This window comes from Nematolebias whitei, unplaced genomic scaffold (genome assembly GCF_014905685.2).
Source record: "Nematolebias whitei isolate Nwh7 unplaced genomic scaffold, NemWhi1 Nwh_scaf_340, whole genome shotgun sequence".
Lineage (NCBI taxonomy): Eukaryota > Metazoa > Chordata > Actinopteri > Cyprinodontiformes > Rivulidae > Nematolebias > Nematolebias whitei.
The window spans coordinates 1-17,036 of record NW_023618885.1 but is presented as its reverse complement, the minus strand read 5'-3'; the positions used below and the strand labels follow the sequence as shown (position 1 = coordinate 17,036).

Genomic DNA, 17,036 nt, shown 5'->3' with positions numbered 1-17,036 from the left:
TACAACCAATCAGAGGACAAGATCACAAAAGAGGTGGATCTTCACGATTCCTTGGTTTTCTTGAATATGTTAAGGAAAAACAGATATCATGGGAAAAAAAGTGCAGCAAACATTTCAATTCAGTTTACTGTAAGTACTGTATTTATATTGCGAAGTCACAACGGAAGTCATCTCAGAACAGAAACATGTGACGTCAATTTAAGATGTAAACTTTAAAAACGGCTTAAATGGCTAGATTGGATGGATGATGGATGCATAGAAAGACATTATTAGGCCTGAGTAGCGAAGCGCTGCGAAGGCCTATTGTAATCGCTCTATTCAGGCCCAAGCTGCAAGTTTTTCCGCCAAATGAATTGGCGTTTTGGGGGCCTTAACATATCCCAAAAGTCACCAAATTTGACGGATGCATCAGGACTGGTGAAAATTTACGGATTTTAAGGGCATGGCAAAAATCTAAACAGAAATGGCTCAAGAGTGCCACCTAGAAATGTTCAAAATACCCTCCGCCTTAACCTTAGTTTGTCGTAGAAATGTGAAATTTGGTAAACTTGCCCAATTCCCCAAGATGCACAGAAAACCCTCTGGCACAAAAGTTGTACGATAAACAGGAAGGCGGCCATTTTGGAATGCCGGCCCAATTTTAACACCTTTTTGACAGTTTACAGCCTCCGCATTTGAACGAACTCATCCTAGGGATTTCGCTCATTCGGTTTCAAACTTGGCCATTTTGGTCAAAAGGCATGGAGGACGAAAATTTATCTAAATGGTGCGTTTCGGAGCATGCTGAAGGGGCGGGGCCAGACCTCAAAATTTGACATCTCGCCATGAAAAACGAAATGTTAATTGCTCATACATGAAAACTGTCTGAGACATCAAACCTTCAGTGATTGAGCCACATCCGGTCCCCTGCAAGACTGAATGGTCAAATCATGACACCACTAAGCCACGCCCCATGACAACAGGAAGTATAAAGTTTTACGTTGAACGATCCCCATCTGACCCCTGTAACCTGATCAGCATGATAGTGTGTCCAGTGACCTAAGACATGTAGGTGTAACTTGCTTTCCAACACTGACAGTTTTGGGTGGAGCATGTGCGTGACGAAGTGAGACGTAACGCCATCGCCATACGTTTGGCTCTAAATCCCACAGTTGTGAACAGAGGTGCACAAAAATCAGTATGATCCATCTTTATCCACCCCTTTAACAGGAAGCCATGATAAATGGCCAACAGCCTCCACAGCGCCCCTAGAACATTTTAAAACCTCAGCCCCAAGCCATTTTTTTGACCGATAATTCTGAAACTCGGTGAACATCTGTATCTTCTCAGGACCTATGAAAAACTCTCTTGAAACTCTGGTCCAAAACCAACAGGAAGTCGCCCATTTTGGGTCAAAGGGTCATTTTTGGGCGTTTCTAATTGCAAAATTTAATGAACTCCTCCTAGGAATTCTGAAAGAAGGATTGCCTTCAAACTTGGTTGATATGCCCTTAAGACATTGGAGAGTAAAAAGTTATCTAAAGCTTGCGTTTTCGTATATGCTAAAGGGGCGTGGCCAGGCCTCAAAGTTGTGCTTCACGCCATAAATTTCCAAACGCTATAACTTTCACACACTGAAAGACCAAAATGCACGAAATTTGGCATGACTCATCCCTGTTGGATGCCCGACAATCCACTGTGGTCATATTTTGACGTCATCAAAGCCCCGCCCCCTCGGAACAGGAAGATGTTGGATGCCCAACAATCCACTGTGGTCATATTTTGACGTCAAAGCCCCGCCCCCTCGGAACAGGAAGTCTCTTTTTTAACTTGGAATGCTCCCTCTTTCACACCATTGACCTAATCAGGATGATCCTGTGTTAGAAAACATAATATGGTTTGACTTGATTTAAAGTGCAAACCGTTTTTGTTTGAGGATGTTTGGGTAGTGAATTAAGAAGTGACACTGTTGCAATACGTTTGGCTCTAAATTGAACAGATTTCAGCTGAGGTGCACAAAAATCACTGATCGACCATTATCCGCCCCTTGAACCTTGGTAAGTGGCCAATAGCCTCCACAGCGCCACCTACATTTTTCCTAGAGTTATAGCTCTTTGATACAAAATCCGATCTGCACCGGATTTATTGTGCGTCATCAGTGAGGACTTTTAGACACATTGATATTGTGGTTCAACATATGACTCAACTGTGCCCCTACATTATTTAATCAGTTATATCTCAGTGATATATCATCCGATCTACGCAAGATTTTGGGTACGTCATTAGAGAGCACTTCTAGACACACTGTATTGTTGTTGGTAACTTTTGACTCGAGTGCACCCCTAGATTATGCCAACAGTTATATCGCAGTGAAATATCATCCAACATGTACCAGATTTTATGTGCGTGATCAGTGAGCACTTAGACATAAGTGCGCCCCCTACATTATTCCAAGATTTAGATCTCAGTGATACATAGTCCAATCTGAACCTGAGTTTTTGTGCTTTTTTAGTGAGCACTTGTAGACACATTGGTATTGTTGATTCATGACAACACTTAAGCCCCACCTACTCAGACAAAATACTGTTGATTATTGGATGACACTTCCAGCTTCGCACTGTGTAAGATATTAGACTGAAACTTTGTTCACTAACTGTTGATTACCACACATGACATGTTGGAAAGTATAAAGGAAGTGCTTGTCAAACATTCGCAACAAAACAGGAAGTCACCATAACTCCTGTCTGGAAGGTCAGATTTTGCCTATACTTTTAAGACTTACAGCTGGACAAGTAATGTTGAATTTCATATTTTTATACCTTTTTATATTTCCTATCAAGCATTCAAATGTCATGTTATACAAAGTGTGTGTGTGTCTTTCTTCCAGGGTTGCACTATGTTTATAGAAAATGTCTGCTAATTTTAACTAGTTGACCTTTAAATATAATCTCATATTAGCTAAGGATAATTTTACAAGTTCACATTTGATAAATTACAAGCAATCAAATCATGCCAGATAGCAGACTGATTAACAAAAATAAAGCTAGAACACATTTCTTTAATTTAGACAATATAGTTTGACTAAATAAGATCCCTCAGGATCTCTCTTAATAATAACCATTAACATTTAATCATTGTTGAATACAGGGTCGGTTTAGCTGAGAGGACACAGGGTTAATTGTCACAGTAAGCTACAACAGCAGAAGTATAAAAAAGATCAAGTAAGAACACGCAAACATGAGTTAGATAACAATTAATAGTTATTAATTATTCCTAGAAATAAACAACTTTAACTCAAATCATTTGGTATCACTAAGGTATAATCACGTTAAACAAACAGCTAAAACGAACAATTTCAGTGAGACAGAACTTCTTATCTGAAATGTAGATATTAACGTCCTTGATGGGGCGGGCTAGAGTCGTAACCCTAGCAACAGAAGCTAAACCAATCAGAAAGCTAGCCTTCTCAAACTGTGATAAAAGGCCGGAAATGACACACGCCCACCGAGCATTTCCGGGAGGCGCACACCGAGACGGTTCGTTCTTTAATGCTCCAAAATATATGCATATATATTTAATAATGTAATTGTTTGTCTCTGAATATCTGTAACCCATGTTTTGTCAAATAAATCTTTTATACCGAGGGCGACGTCTCAGCTGTTTTGAACACGACGTGGTAGCCAGCCACGACAGTAATGATATGGACGGAAGGCGATGTCGAAGATTCAGGAAACGCGCCCTGTGGTGAACGCATGCGGGATTGGCACGAGAGCATTCGCGATGGCGACTGGGTGGACTAGCTGCAGCTCCCGCGGTCGCCATAGGGCCGGAGCGGCGCTTTGCTGCGAGGGCCTCCAATGCTGCTTGCAGCTTTAATTAATATTGTTTTTATTATGCAAAATGGTATTTTAAAGATTCAAACATGAAAAATTATATTACCTGTATATAAAAACTCAATTCATATTTAAAGTTGCTAATTTTCATGCCTTACTTGACAGAATTAATAAGTTTTCAGTTTGCATTGCTAAGTAACGCTTTATTTCTGGTTTTTAAAATAAACTAATTTTTATTAACATACACTTCACCTTTACCATTTGGCCATGCATTTCTAAAGCTAAAATAATAAAATCTAAAGCTAAAATCACAGATGTTTGCATATAATGTATGTGTAGTGAATGACATTTAGCTTGTGTATGCATCAGCTGTGATTAATTAAATTTTTTTTTTAATATAAAATCTGTGCAGTGGTCCATGAATTTCTGTAACACAATGAACTTGAGTTTCATGTCTGTGAAATGGATTAAACACACAATGAACTGACAAAATGTTACAACCAACAGGTTGACATACACTTTAAACAATTACACATTTTAAAAATCTTGTTTTTATTTATATTAAAGTAGAAGTGCATAGTTAAAAACAGAGGAAGAGCAGATATAATTGAAACCCAGTTATAATTTCAGAAAAAACTATCAATACGTGCTGGAACATTTGTGCTGGAACAGTAAAAAATGTTCATAATGAATCTTATTCAGTGCATTTCTTGTTGTTTCATTTTTGTTGTCGTTTGTTTTACACCCAAGGTTTTTAATACTTTTTACACCAAAAAATCTGAACACCTGTTATTAATAACAGGACAAATAAAAATAAAATCAATTGACTAATAAGCTAACAAATTCAAAAATGGCACCAAATACAAGAAAGTACAGGTCCTTCTAAAAAAATTAGCATATTGTGATAAAGGTCATTATTTTCCTTAATGTAATGATAAAAATTAATCTTTCATATATTTCAGATTCATTTTACACCAACTGAAATATTTCAGGTCTTTAATTGTTTTAATACTGATGATTATGGCATACAGCTCATGAAAACCCAAAATGCCTGTCCCAAAAAATTAGCATATCATGAAAAGGTTCTCTAAACAAGCTATTAACCTAACCATCTGAATCAACGACGTAACTCAAAACACCTGCAAAAGATTCCCGAGGCTTTTAAAAACTCCCAGCCTTGTTCATTACTCAAAACCGCAATCATGGGTAAGACTGCCGACCTTACTGCTGTCCAGAAGGCCATCATTGACACCCTCAAGCAAGAGGGTAAGACAGAAAGAAATTGCTGAACGAATAGGCTGTTCCCAGAGTGCTGTATCAAGGCACCTCAGTGGGAAGTCTGTGGGAAGGGAAAAGTGTGGCAGAAAACGCTGTACAACGAGAAGAGGTGACCGGACCCTGAGGAGGATTGTGGAGAAGGGCCGATTCCAGACCTTGGGGGACCTGCGGATGCAGTGGACTGAGTCTGGAGTAGAAACATCCAGAGCCACCGTGCACAGGCGTGTGCAGGAAATGGGCTACAGGTGCCGCATTCCCCAGGTCAAGCCACTTTTGAACAAGAGACTGCGTCAGAAACATCTCGCCTGGGACTGCTGCTGAGTGGTCCAAAGTTATGTTCTCTGATTACAGTAAATTTTGCATTTCCTTTGGAAATCAAGGTCCCAGAGTCTGGAGGAAGAGAGGAGACACAGAGTTCACATTGCTTGAGGTCCAGTGTCAAGTTTCCACAGTCACTGGGGTGTCATGTCATCTGCTGGTGTTGGTCCACTGTGTTTTATCAAGGGCAGGGTCAATGCAGCTAGCTATCAGGAGATTTTGGAGCACTTCATGCTTCCATCTGCTGAAAAGCTTTATGGAGATGAAGATTTCATTTTTCAGCACGACCTGGCACCTGCTCACAGTGCCAAAACCACTGGTAAATGGTTTACTGACCATGGTATTACTGTGCTCAATTGGCCTGCCAACTCTCCTGACCTGAACCCCGTAGAGAACCTGAGGGATATTGTGAAGAGAAAGTTGAGAGACGCAAGACCCAACACTCTGGATGAGCTTAAGGCCGCTATCGAAGCATCCTGGGCCTCCATAACACCTCAGCAGTGCCACAGGCTGATTGCCTCCATGCCACGCCGCATTGAAGCAGTCATTCATGCAAAAGGATTCCCGACCAAGTATTGAGTGCATAACTGAACATGATTATTTGAAGGTTGGCGTTTTTTGTATTAAAAACACTTGTCTTTCATTGGTGGGATGAAATATGCTAATTTTTTGAGACAGGCATTTTGGGTTTTCATGAGCTGTATGCCATAATCATCAGTATTAAAACAATTAAAGACCTGAAATATTTCAGTTGGTGTGCAATGAATCTGAAATATATGAAAGTTTCATTTTTATCATTACATTATGGAAAATAATGACCTTTATCACAATATGCTAATTTTTTGAGAAGGACCTGTACATAATGTGCGCAAGCAGAGCATAATGGCACTTTAAGGCACAATAATCACATATTTTACATTTTTTATACTGAAAGTGTTTTCCAAATGACATTTTAAATATTTTGTTACAAAGTACTTAAAACAAAATATATGTTGAAAGTCTCAACTAAATCATATAATGTCAGGATGAGCCACAAGCACTACTAGTTAGAAAATGCTTTTTGTTAAAAAAAAGAAAAAAGTGGGAGCTTTCAGCATACTAATTTGGCACCCACCGTTCTGTATTATTGGAGACTGCCATTGCAATGCATAGGAGAGCAGTGCATTGCCTTGGCAATGATCTCAATGATCTTGCCAAAGGCAAGGCAATGCAATACTTCCATGCAATGCATGGAAGGCACCTATTATTCTACATCTAAAAAGTGTTTCTGAATGCAATGAGTAATGCAACAAAGCGTCAGAGTACTTTAAAACCCCACAACTGCAACAAGTACATGAATTAGAAAGTTCCTGGAAAAACTTGATGGGGACTGCCACGTGGCTGCCATTTTAAAATGTAAAGACAAAAATGTTTGTTTTGATAAACTATACAGTATAACATTTATGTGTATGTTGAAAGATGTGGTGGTGGTGGGGTTTGTTCGATGACATACAGAGTTTCGTTTAGAGACCTCTGCACTGTAGGTCATATGTGACCTCAATGTGGCAGTTAGAGGCTGTGAAGAGTTCACTGTTTTTCCAATGAGAAAATGGTAAATGGACTGTACTTTTATAGTGCCTTGCTATCTTATAGAGATACTCAAAGCACTTTACAACAATCTGTGTCCTCATTTACCCATTCATACAGCACTCTACTAGATATGTACAAAGCTAATTGAACAAATCATTCTAAAGAGACTAATCAGGGCGGCTGTGGCTGAGTGGTTAGAGCAGTCGTCCTCCAATGCAAGAGTTGGGGGTTCGAATCCACCAGCAGTCACGTGTTGAAGTGTCCCTGGGCAAGACAATGAACCCCCTCATAGCCTCTGATGTGTGTCCCATCAGTGTATGAATGTGATCTAAAGCTCTGATTAGTCTCTTTAGAATGATTTGTTCAATTAGCTTTGTAGAGATCTAGTAGAGTGCTGTATGAATGGGTAAATGAGGACACAGATTGTAGTGCAAAGCACTTTGAGTATCTTGATCAGATAGAAAGGCGCTATACAAGTACAGTTCATTTACCATTTAATCAGAGCTTTATCACATTCATACACTGATGGGACACACATCGGAGGAAACGAGGGGTTCAGTGTCTTGCCCAGGGACACTTGGGTGCGTGACTGCTGGAGGATGGCATCATTGTTTGAAAATAGCATCGCCATGGTAACCAAAATGCCAATAAAAGTAACAGCACATCATAGTGCTGAGTCGGTCGTTTTGATATATTTGTGGGTGTACACATTGCAGTTTGGGCCGCATTAAAATTGATAGAAGAGCAAGACCCTTTTCAGTGCATGGAGACACCTATTAGTCTATTCTGCACCTAATAAGCGTTTCTTCATTTATTTTTCTTCAATTACCAGTAATGCAGTAATCCAGTAATTTTTGTATTGAACGCTTTTTGAATTTACCAGTAATGCAGCCCGAACTGCAACGTGTACCCCCACAACTTATATCAAAACGACCAGCCCAATCTCGAGATTAGGGCTATTACTTTTATTGGCAATCCGAGTTACCATGGAGACATATTTTGCTAACAAAGACACCATATTTCCCCATAGGAAATGAATGAGAGAACAGTCCTCACACCAACTGCTGCTGTCAAGTCACATGACTTAAGCGTGTTGAGGTCCCTGAAGAAAACAGAAACTCACTGCTGGATTTGTTTGAAACTCGCAGAAAGTAATCATCAGATGTATCTCTAGAAAATATTAACATTTGGAGCCATTTTGATTAAAGATGGCTGCCACAGCTACCGCAGCAGCCGGCAGTCCCCATCAAAGTTTCTCCAGGACTTTCTAGTTAAAATTTTGTTTTTCATATTTTGATTCTTTAATTCCTTGATACCAGGACAAAGAAATAGAAATACACTGGGACTGCAAGTGTAGTCTATACTAATGAGGTGAAAATTTGGGCACCATCTTGGTAGGTTCTACTGTCCTTAGTTCATGCCATGGCGTCAGACCATAAATATCGGAGGATAAAAAAACAAAAATTAAACTCTGTCAAGAAGTTCTGGTTAGACTAAGTAGACTTTAAAAATACTGAAGTCCTGTTTTCTAATGGTCTGCCTAGAATTATTTCAGCGCTTAATAATTTTATCAATGTAGTCTGCTTGAATGGTGTTTTGCCTACGCCATCACGAGGCATTGTGAGAAGCTTATTACACAGCGTTCTTTTCCCCTTTTACAATATGCACAGCATATGATTTAGGAAAATATGGCTGTTTTTATTGAATTTTTGGCTGATGACAGCATACAATGCTTTAATGCACAAAGCTTTAATGTTGTGTGGTTTTTATGTGAACAGTGCATTGATAGATGTAGCACCTACCAAGATGGCAGCCACAAATATCACCTAGCATTCTAACAAGTCAGGTCCTCTGGATGGACAGACCTGATTTGACCTCGTTAGATTTATCTACCTGGATTATCGAGCATGCATCAGGATGTCAGCATTGTTAGTGGCCATTCCAGTGTACTGTATATCCATTTGTGATTTAGTCTAAAAAAGTTAAATCTGGTCCTCTGGAAATTCAAAAAAAACAAAAAAAATTTGTAGAAGCATTTTGACTTTCATCCAAAAGACTTCTTCAGTCTGAGGTGCTGTATTCAGCTAAGTCTTATAAACAGACCCAGCACAGAAGAGCAACATCAGGCCAGGACTCTGCGGTCTACACTCATCTCCAGGCCAGCGGTCACTCTTTCAGGGATGAAGATGTTCACATCCTGGATAGAGAACGATGGTTTGAGAGAGGAGTAAAGGAGGCCATCTTTGTGAAAATAAATCGTCCATCATTAAACAGGGGTGGAGGCCTCCGGGTTCAACTGTCCCCCTCTTACAACGCTGTTATTGCTAGTATCACTCAGCCCTCTGTGAATAGTAAACAGCCATCAGGTGCTAATGATCCATTGTTAGGCTGATGGTTCTTCTTGATCATGTGAGCAGCTGGTTTTGGTTTTCAACAGCAAACTGGTTGATCCACTCTGAGAAGGTGCTATTTAAGAGACTGAGCTGAATACAGCACCTCAGACTGAAGTCCTTTGGATGAAAGACATGTTTCTACATTTTTTTTTTTTTTTTTGAATGTCCAGAGGACCAGATTTAACTTTTTTTTTTTTTTTTTTTTTTCTACCTGGATTATTGAGCATGCATCAGAATATTTGTGATTTAGATGATCACTAATGCTTTGAGTTTAATAATATGTATGTAGAGACCTATTTGTGTCAATGTTCAAATAAATATAAAGGACACTAACCATCATGTAGTTTTAGCAATGCTTACCTGACAAAAATATTTAAATCTTGCAATAAAATGCTGGAACCCATTCATCTACAGTCTGCATTCAACAAGGTTCATGATGTGCCCACAATATTCTGACAGCAGAAAGACCACAACCCTGCAAAAAACATGCACGCAATCAGTAATGCAACAGCGTCAGAGTACTTTAAAACCCCACAACTAAAACAAGTACATAAACTACAAAGTTCCTGGAAAAACTTGATGGGGACTGCCACGTGGCTGCCATTTTAAAATTCAGAAGACAAAAATGTTTTTGTTTTGATAAACTGTACAGTATAACATTTATGTGTATGTTAAAAGATGTGGTGGTGGGGTTTGTTCGATGACATACAGAGTTTTGTTTAGAGACCTCTGCACTGTAGGTCACATCATGTGACCTTAATGTGGCAGTTAGAGGCTGTGAAGAGTTGTCACTGTTTTTCCAATAAGAAAAATGGCATCGTTTGCAAATTACATTGCCATGGTAACTCAAAATGCCAGTAAAAGTAGTAGCCCACATCATAGTGCCGAGTCAGTAGTTTTGATATATTTGTGGGGGTACACCTTGCAGTTCAGGCCACATTAAAGTTGATAGAAGAGCAAGACCCTTTTCAGGTGGAAAGAGCTTAACCCAATTCCATAAAATGACTAGACTAAAATTAATGTTAGAATTTGCATCTTTTTCATTCAACCTTTCTTTATACAGTTTAATCCCAATGAGCCTCGGGGATTTATTTACTAGACAGACCTGAAAAGGCATCTTGAAAAGACATTTAATAGTTAAAACACAAAATGCAGACAGACCTAACAACAAACTCTAAAATAATGACATGATCAAAGGTCTTAGAAGTCAACTATTACAAGTAATTACCCTCTTGCTGCCCTTGGGTCAAAATGACCACCCCCCAAGGCTTTGTGCCATCCTTGTGTAGTGACTTCAGTAAGGAACCATAACCTTAACTCCCCTTTCATTATAGGTAATAAATACCTTTTATTTTTTAAACTTCCATACCATCAGCAGCGCACAGACACCAACCGCTGCAGCCACCAGAAAGTATTTTGCATTATTTGACTGGCATGGAGGGGTGTAGGGAGCAATCATTTTTTCTGAAATCTGCAGGGCTTTTGGCTCAGAGGGGTTGCTGTTCTCACTGTGAGGGGAGTTTGACCTTGACACAGCAGCATTAGTGAATATTGGTGGTTCAGAATTGCTTTTACTGATAATTTCATCATGTGGCACTGTAGTTTGACCATCCAGGTTAGAGACCGATGGCACCTCCGATACACACACCACATTCTCCAGCACCTCTTCCATGCTCTGATTTGGAGACTCATAATGGTTCTCCTCAGGTTCATTCTGATTAACAGTGGTTCCATTTTCTTGGACGGACAGGGCTGGAGTCACTGTGTCAGATGAATCCTGACTTATTTCCAGACGTCCAGTGTCACCAGAGTAAAGCTGAACATGTGGACTTGATGCCTGGACTGGACTTGCAGGATTTTCTGGTTGAAAGCTGATGAGTTGATTTGGCTTGCTCAGACACACAGTTTCATAATCCTCATCGACACGAGAGGCGTTCATTCCATCAGGAGAGGTTGTAACTTCATGTCCTGTCAACGGGCTGCTTATGAAAATCTGCCAGAGAAATAGAGAACGTGTTGGGTTTATTTTTTTAATCAGTTCTGTTACATAATAAAACCTTTCATTGCAGCACATCATCAAACACAGCAGCCCAAGAGGCATATGGAACTGATTTAAAGTCGATATTTTGTTAGGACACTAATAGCAAAGGTGAACATTTGCTGACTATCATTTATACTTTTATAAAATATGTTTAAATTATTGGTGAACAAAGTTTGAACCTAAATGCCTGAGTGAACAACAAAAGGCCACTATCAGTTCTGCAGAATAATGTTTTTAAAGTTTGAGTTGTTTTTTTAGTACTGTGGCAGCTTGACACATGCCGGTGATTAAAGAAAATGAAAGAAGTTGTTATACATTTACAAGAAATGTAGCAATATACCAGCAAAGTTAGGAAATAAAAGGTGTAAATGACTTCAAGCAAACCTGATGTCTATGAGAAGAACAAGGACTATGAGAAGGTGCAGTGCTGAAAACCATCAGATTGTGTACAGGTTGCTGTTCACCTGTGTGGCTGCAGGTTTAGAGGCCAGCAGAACAGCAGTGGGAACTTTGTTGACCAGAGGAGTGGTGTCCTGGACCGGCTGCTTCTCTGGTGTCATTGTCGGGACAGAGGAGCCGTCTAAGTTTGGGCCGTGCGGTGGCTTGTTATTTGTGGTAAGTGCTGAGTGGAAATGATCTGGAGGTGAGGCGCCCGTTTCACTGGTTGACACCAGATGGTGTTCTTGAGGGGGCACCACAACACTGACAACTTTTTTGTTTCCTGAATTCACCTCGTCTTGGATTAGACTAGTGTTTCCAGGGACAGCTTGAGTGTTTGATTCAGAGTTCTCCTCCGGCTCCAGGTGAGAACAGACTATTTCTTGTGGCTGTGGGGCCTTTGCTGCTTGAGCGTGTGAGATTTCTGGGGAAGGCGGCAGTGTGGATGGAAGAAGGGGAGCTCTCTCTGTTGACACCGGAGGATCAGGGACAGGCTCAGGTGGGGGAACAGCTTCAGGAACTTGAACTGCTTGCTGCTGTGAGGGTGTTTCCACAGAGTATTGGGCCTGAGCAGCTCGTTCTGTTTCTGCTGGGGGGGCCACAGCAGCTTGCATGTTTCCACCACTCTCTGGAATGGGTAGCTGAGTGGCAGACGGTGCTGGATGAACATGTACCCTGACCACAGTTGTTGGAGAGGGAACAGGACCAGAGTCTAGGACAAAACACACATGTGCATGAACCCTAAATCAGCATTCATACAACCATTTACCTGCTATTCATTTTCCATATGTGCTTACCTATTCAACTACTTCTGCCTCCTTTGTTTAGTACTTATCTGGCAATTTGATACTTTAAGCTATCTTTTAGTTGCGTTTAGCTTTTGACAAGCTATTTATTACAATGAGCTTCAAGCTAGTATTTTTCTGCTTTTAGCTAGCTTTGTTTTTTCTTCTTTAGTTTTTACGTATGTTTTCGCTACTTTTAACTTGCATTTTGTTAATTTTAGCTTTTAGCTAATATTTTGCTGGTTGTAGCTAGCTAGCATTTTTGGCTACTTTTGGCATTTAGCCAGTCTTTTGCTTCTTTCAGCCTTATTAATAACCTTTATTTCACCAGGTAAATCCCATACAGATCACATATCTCTTTTGCAAGGAAGGCCTGGATCTGAAGACAGCCTAACATGCATGTTTGAATCTTTTAGCTAACCTGTTACATTTAGCTTTTAGTGACTATTCTGCTTCTTTTTTTAACTCAGTTTTTACCTTTTCATTAAATCTCAACATTCACTACTGAGCATTCATAAGTTATTAAGCTGATGTGCATACATATCTTCGCAATGGACCTCTGTTTTCTACAGATTCCTCACATTGCACACTAAAATAAGGTCTGAGCATAAAATATCTTACTATAAACTTACTGTAATTTCCGGACTATAAGCTGCTACTTCTTTCACAGGCTTTGAACACTAGGGTTTAAACAATACCTAATTTATGGATTTTTTTTTTTTTTTTGACGGGCTAACGAGCTTCAGGCTATCAAAACACGTCTCTCTTGGGGGGGTGGGGCCTACCTGTATAAGTAAAGTTTAAAAAAATATATATCTGACCAATGAAATTACCGAACAGATCACAGTGGACCCATGAAACTTGGTTTCATGGGTCCACTGAGGGAGGGGACCAAGTTCCCCCCTTCCCCCCATTCTCTCCTCCCCTCTCCGTTGTGCCCCCCAGAGAGTTTACACAGGGGTGCAGGAAGTTTACTGCAGCTCCTCAGACTGACAAAGTCTTTTGAATAAAAGACAAAATGTTTCAATACGATAAATCTGTCCAGAGGGCCTGACTTCACTTTGTTAGACTTCTTGGTAGGCTACTGTTTTTTTGTTGTTGTTTTTTTTAAACCAGCCGTGTTACTGGCACTGTTCAGAAAAAAAAAAACATTTACTGTATGCATTTGTGTGTGTTATCGGTATGCATTTCATTAAAAGTTTAAAAATATTTGTGTAAATATGTCAAGTTACAAAGTGGACACCTACAACTTATACACAAACAGGACCTATATTCAGGTGCACTCAATAGTCTGGAAATTAAGGTAAACTTCTTTATTTAGATGAGAGCTAAATTTAACATTCAAATTGCATTAAGAGCAAAAATTTTCTATGTACCCCAACACCTAGATCTGGGTAAATAATATTTGACTTACCGGTACTGTTACGACCGGTCAGAGCTCTGTATTCTGCTCTCATCTCAGCTGCAAGCGTTGACTGCTCACATGCCTCCAGGCCCTCGATGAACTGCTCTGCCCAATTTTCTCTTCTCTTTAGACACTCAAGGAGAACAATCATGGCATCATAATTACCATTAGTTTCTCGTTTTGCTTCTATATTTTCCTAGAACAGGATTGAGAAAAACAAAGGTATTTAGTGTAATTTAAGAAATGGTGAATATTCAGTTGCATTCAATTAAATATTCAGTGTTATGACTGCTAAAGACTGGACCATTATAAAGCACTTCCAGGAAATATCAAAAGGAAAATATTTTGAAATATGTTGTTATTTTATATTTCAAAAAAAAAAAAAAAGCTTAAAAGCATGTTGTACGAAGACAACGTAACATTTATGAGTTTAATATTAAAGCCTCTGCGAAGGTAGGAGTTGTGTTTTTTTTTCTCTATACGTGCTGAAAGTGTTGATATTTATGAACATTACCATGTTACAATAAAAACAATCACAAACAGCCATGGATCTAATGACACCTACCCTGTCATGTGTGGTCAGGCACTGCAAATATGGCACAATTTCTCTCACTTTCACTTTACTAACAATAGTTGACATGTTCTGCCGCAAATATCCATTCCAAAGTTTGTCACTGGCGAACGACATCTGGAATATTAGAAAATAGCCAAAATGTTAAAAGTTCACAGCTGACCCACACATCATCTGGTATCTTCTGTCTTTTTCATAACATGAGATGTGAAAGTACCCGATGAAAACGATTACGTGATTTTTGGTGTCCCTTACAGTCACAAAGACAACATGGATATATCCTGATGCATGCTCAATAATTCAACAAAGATATGTTCAGAAACAATGAAACTGAAAGTGAAAAAACAAACTCAAGATTGTAGCTGGACAGCACAGTGGCACAGCTGGTAGAGCTGTCGCTGTTCTGTCGGTTAGTGATATCCGTCAGATTGTCATATATGTAGTTAATACGCATGTGTGCGCATACACATTCTGCAAGACGCCTGCGACGTTCAGAGGAGTAGTCAGTTTATCATACAAAACAAGATCTACACTACAATATACGAAAATAAACAAGTCAGTATTTTTTTTTTTGGTGTATTATTGTGTCTTTACACAATTTGAAGTGTGCAATGCATTTTCTGGAACGTAAATGGTTTTGGTGTATACATGGTCTTACTGTGTATTTGCACGATTTGCAGTGTGCGCGCATGCGTATTCTGCAGGAGGCCCACAACGTTTAGAGTCATCGTCGTCAGCTCTTCATACACTAAAACATTTCAGTTCATCACACACCAAAAGATATGAAAAAAAGTAAGTCAGTCATTTTTGTTGATGTATTATTGTGTATTTACACACGCATGCATTTTCTGGACAGTAAGTAAATTGTTCTGGTGACGCTTTGTGTGTAATATGTGCGCGACTTCAGGCGGAGCGAAAACTGAGTTTATGTGCGAACAGTGTAAAATTAGTCCGAGCTTTGTGAATTTAATTTAAACAGGACAATATAATCATTCTGCCTGCTGCACACGAGGGCTGCAGATTACATCTACTATTTAGCAACTTTAACTACTTTAGCGTTTCTTCCGACGCGATGAACAAGCTGAACAGCTCTGAGGCATGTCAGTATAAGTAAATCTTATTTATGTTAAAGCAGAGACACAGAGCCCAAGTGTATTGTTGTTCATACATTGCAGGGCAAGGCAGGTCTAATAGGAAAATGTTGATAATTTTATTTTTTTTTATTAATTACTTTAATAGCATTTTAAGCCCAGATGGATTTTGGACTCAGTGCAGCTCCAGATTAAGTGTCCCCTCAGAAGAGCTCATGTCACTTGTGACAAACTGTGACATGAGCTGCTTAGAAGATGAGAAGTGTCTCATTCTTCCTAATGGACAAAGTGCTCGATTCAAATGATCAAAGATTCAGCTCTGCCACAAATACCTTAATCTCTTTAAAATGCAGTAAGCAGATAAATATTGTGTACTATTTGTGTACTACATACACAACACACTGTATGAAGCTAGAGAGAAATTAATTAATAGTTGTTTTTTTTAGTTTTATTCATGTAGCAGTATAGAAATATACCTGGCTAGAGACACGTCACTTCTGGTTAAATGAGGTGTACAGAGTGTTAAAGAGGCAGCAGTGCTTGTTCTGGCACTTGGTTTCTTCTTCACGTTCCCACTACGTGGCTCGCAGCATGTGTGGGGTTTGATTTTTGCTGAGCAGCAGATTGTGTTATGTGTGCTGTTCTTGCCTTCGTGGGGTGGGGTAGGTGTCCTCTCTTGGTGCACTATAGTTGATCTTTCTGGTTTGATTGCAGGTGAACGTCAAGATTGATGCTTTCCTCCTCTTCCTTCCAGTGTATGTGTGTGTGAGTCTGAATGTGTGTGTCAGCAGGTGAGTAGCTGAGTCCAGACTCACATCGTCAGCTTCAAGTTTAATACCTTTTGATAGTGATCAGTTGACTGACTCACATCTGTTTTGTCTCTACAGAGGACTACAACTGTCTGGTTTCTCCAGATTACTGCACTCGTCTCCAGACGCCCGTGGATGTTTCACTGGATTTCCCCACGCACTATGTTTGGGTCGTGGTCCCTGTGAACTCGTGTCAGTGGCGTGGTTAATTAGCCACACACCTGGGTCTGGACCATAACTTAACAGCTGAGTATTTGATTCAAGTTTCAATTAATTTCTTAATATAGTTTCTTCATTTTGATTGTTTACAGCCCATTTACTTTGTGAATTACAGTATACAATGTAGCTATTTAGTTGGGCTGACATGAATTTATTGTTGGTAGTTGGTTCATGTATTTTATTGAGTTATTATATTTGTATTTTGTTTGTTTTCTTTTTCATTATACTTGGTTTTGGTGTTTGATCCTTGTTAATTTAGTTATTATATGTATATATATATATATATATATATATATATATATATATA

General features: G+C 39.4%; 1 protein-coding gene across 3 annotated transcripts; it reads right to left on the bottom strand.

Annotated features, from left to right (window-relative positions):
• Positions 1-9,578: 9,578 nt before the first annotated feature.
• mavs (mitochondrial antiviral signaling protein) lies at positions 9,579-14,727 on the bottom strand (the record flags this gene model as incomplete). Of its 3 annotated transcripts, none has more annotated exon segments than XR_005187758.1 (5): positions 9,579-9,845; positions 10,599-11,363; positions 11,876-12,561; positions 14,049-14,235; positions 14,605-14,727. XR_005187758.1 is itself a non-coding variant. In XM_037696958.1 (5 exon segments), coding segments are annotated over 5 exon segments (1,674 nt in total), but the record flags the coding sequence as incomplete, so codon positions are not given.
• Between the last annotated feature and the right edge of the window lie 2,309 nt (positions 14,728-17,036).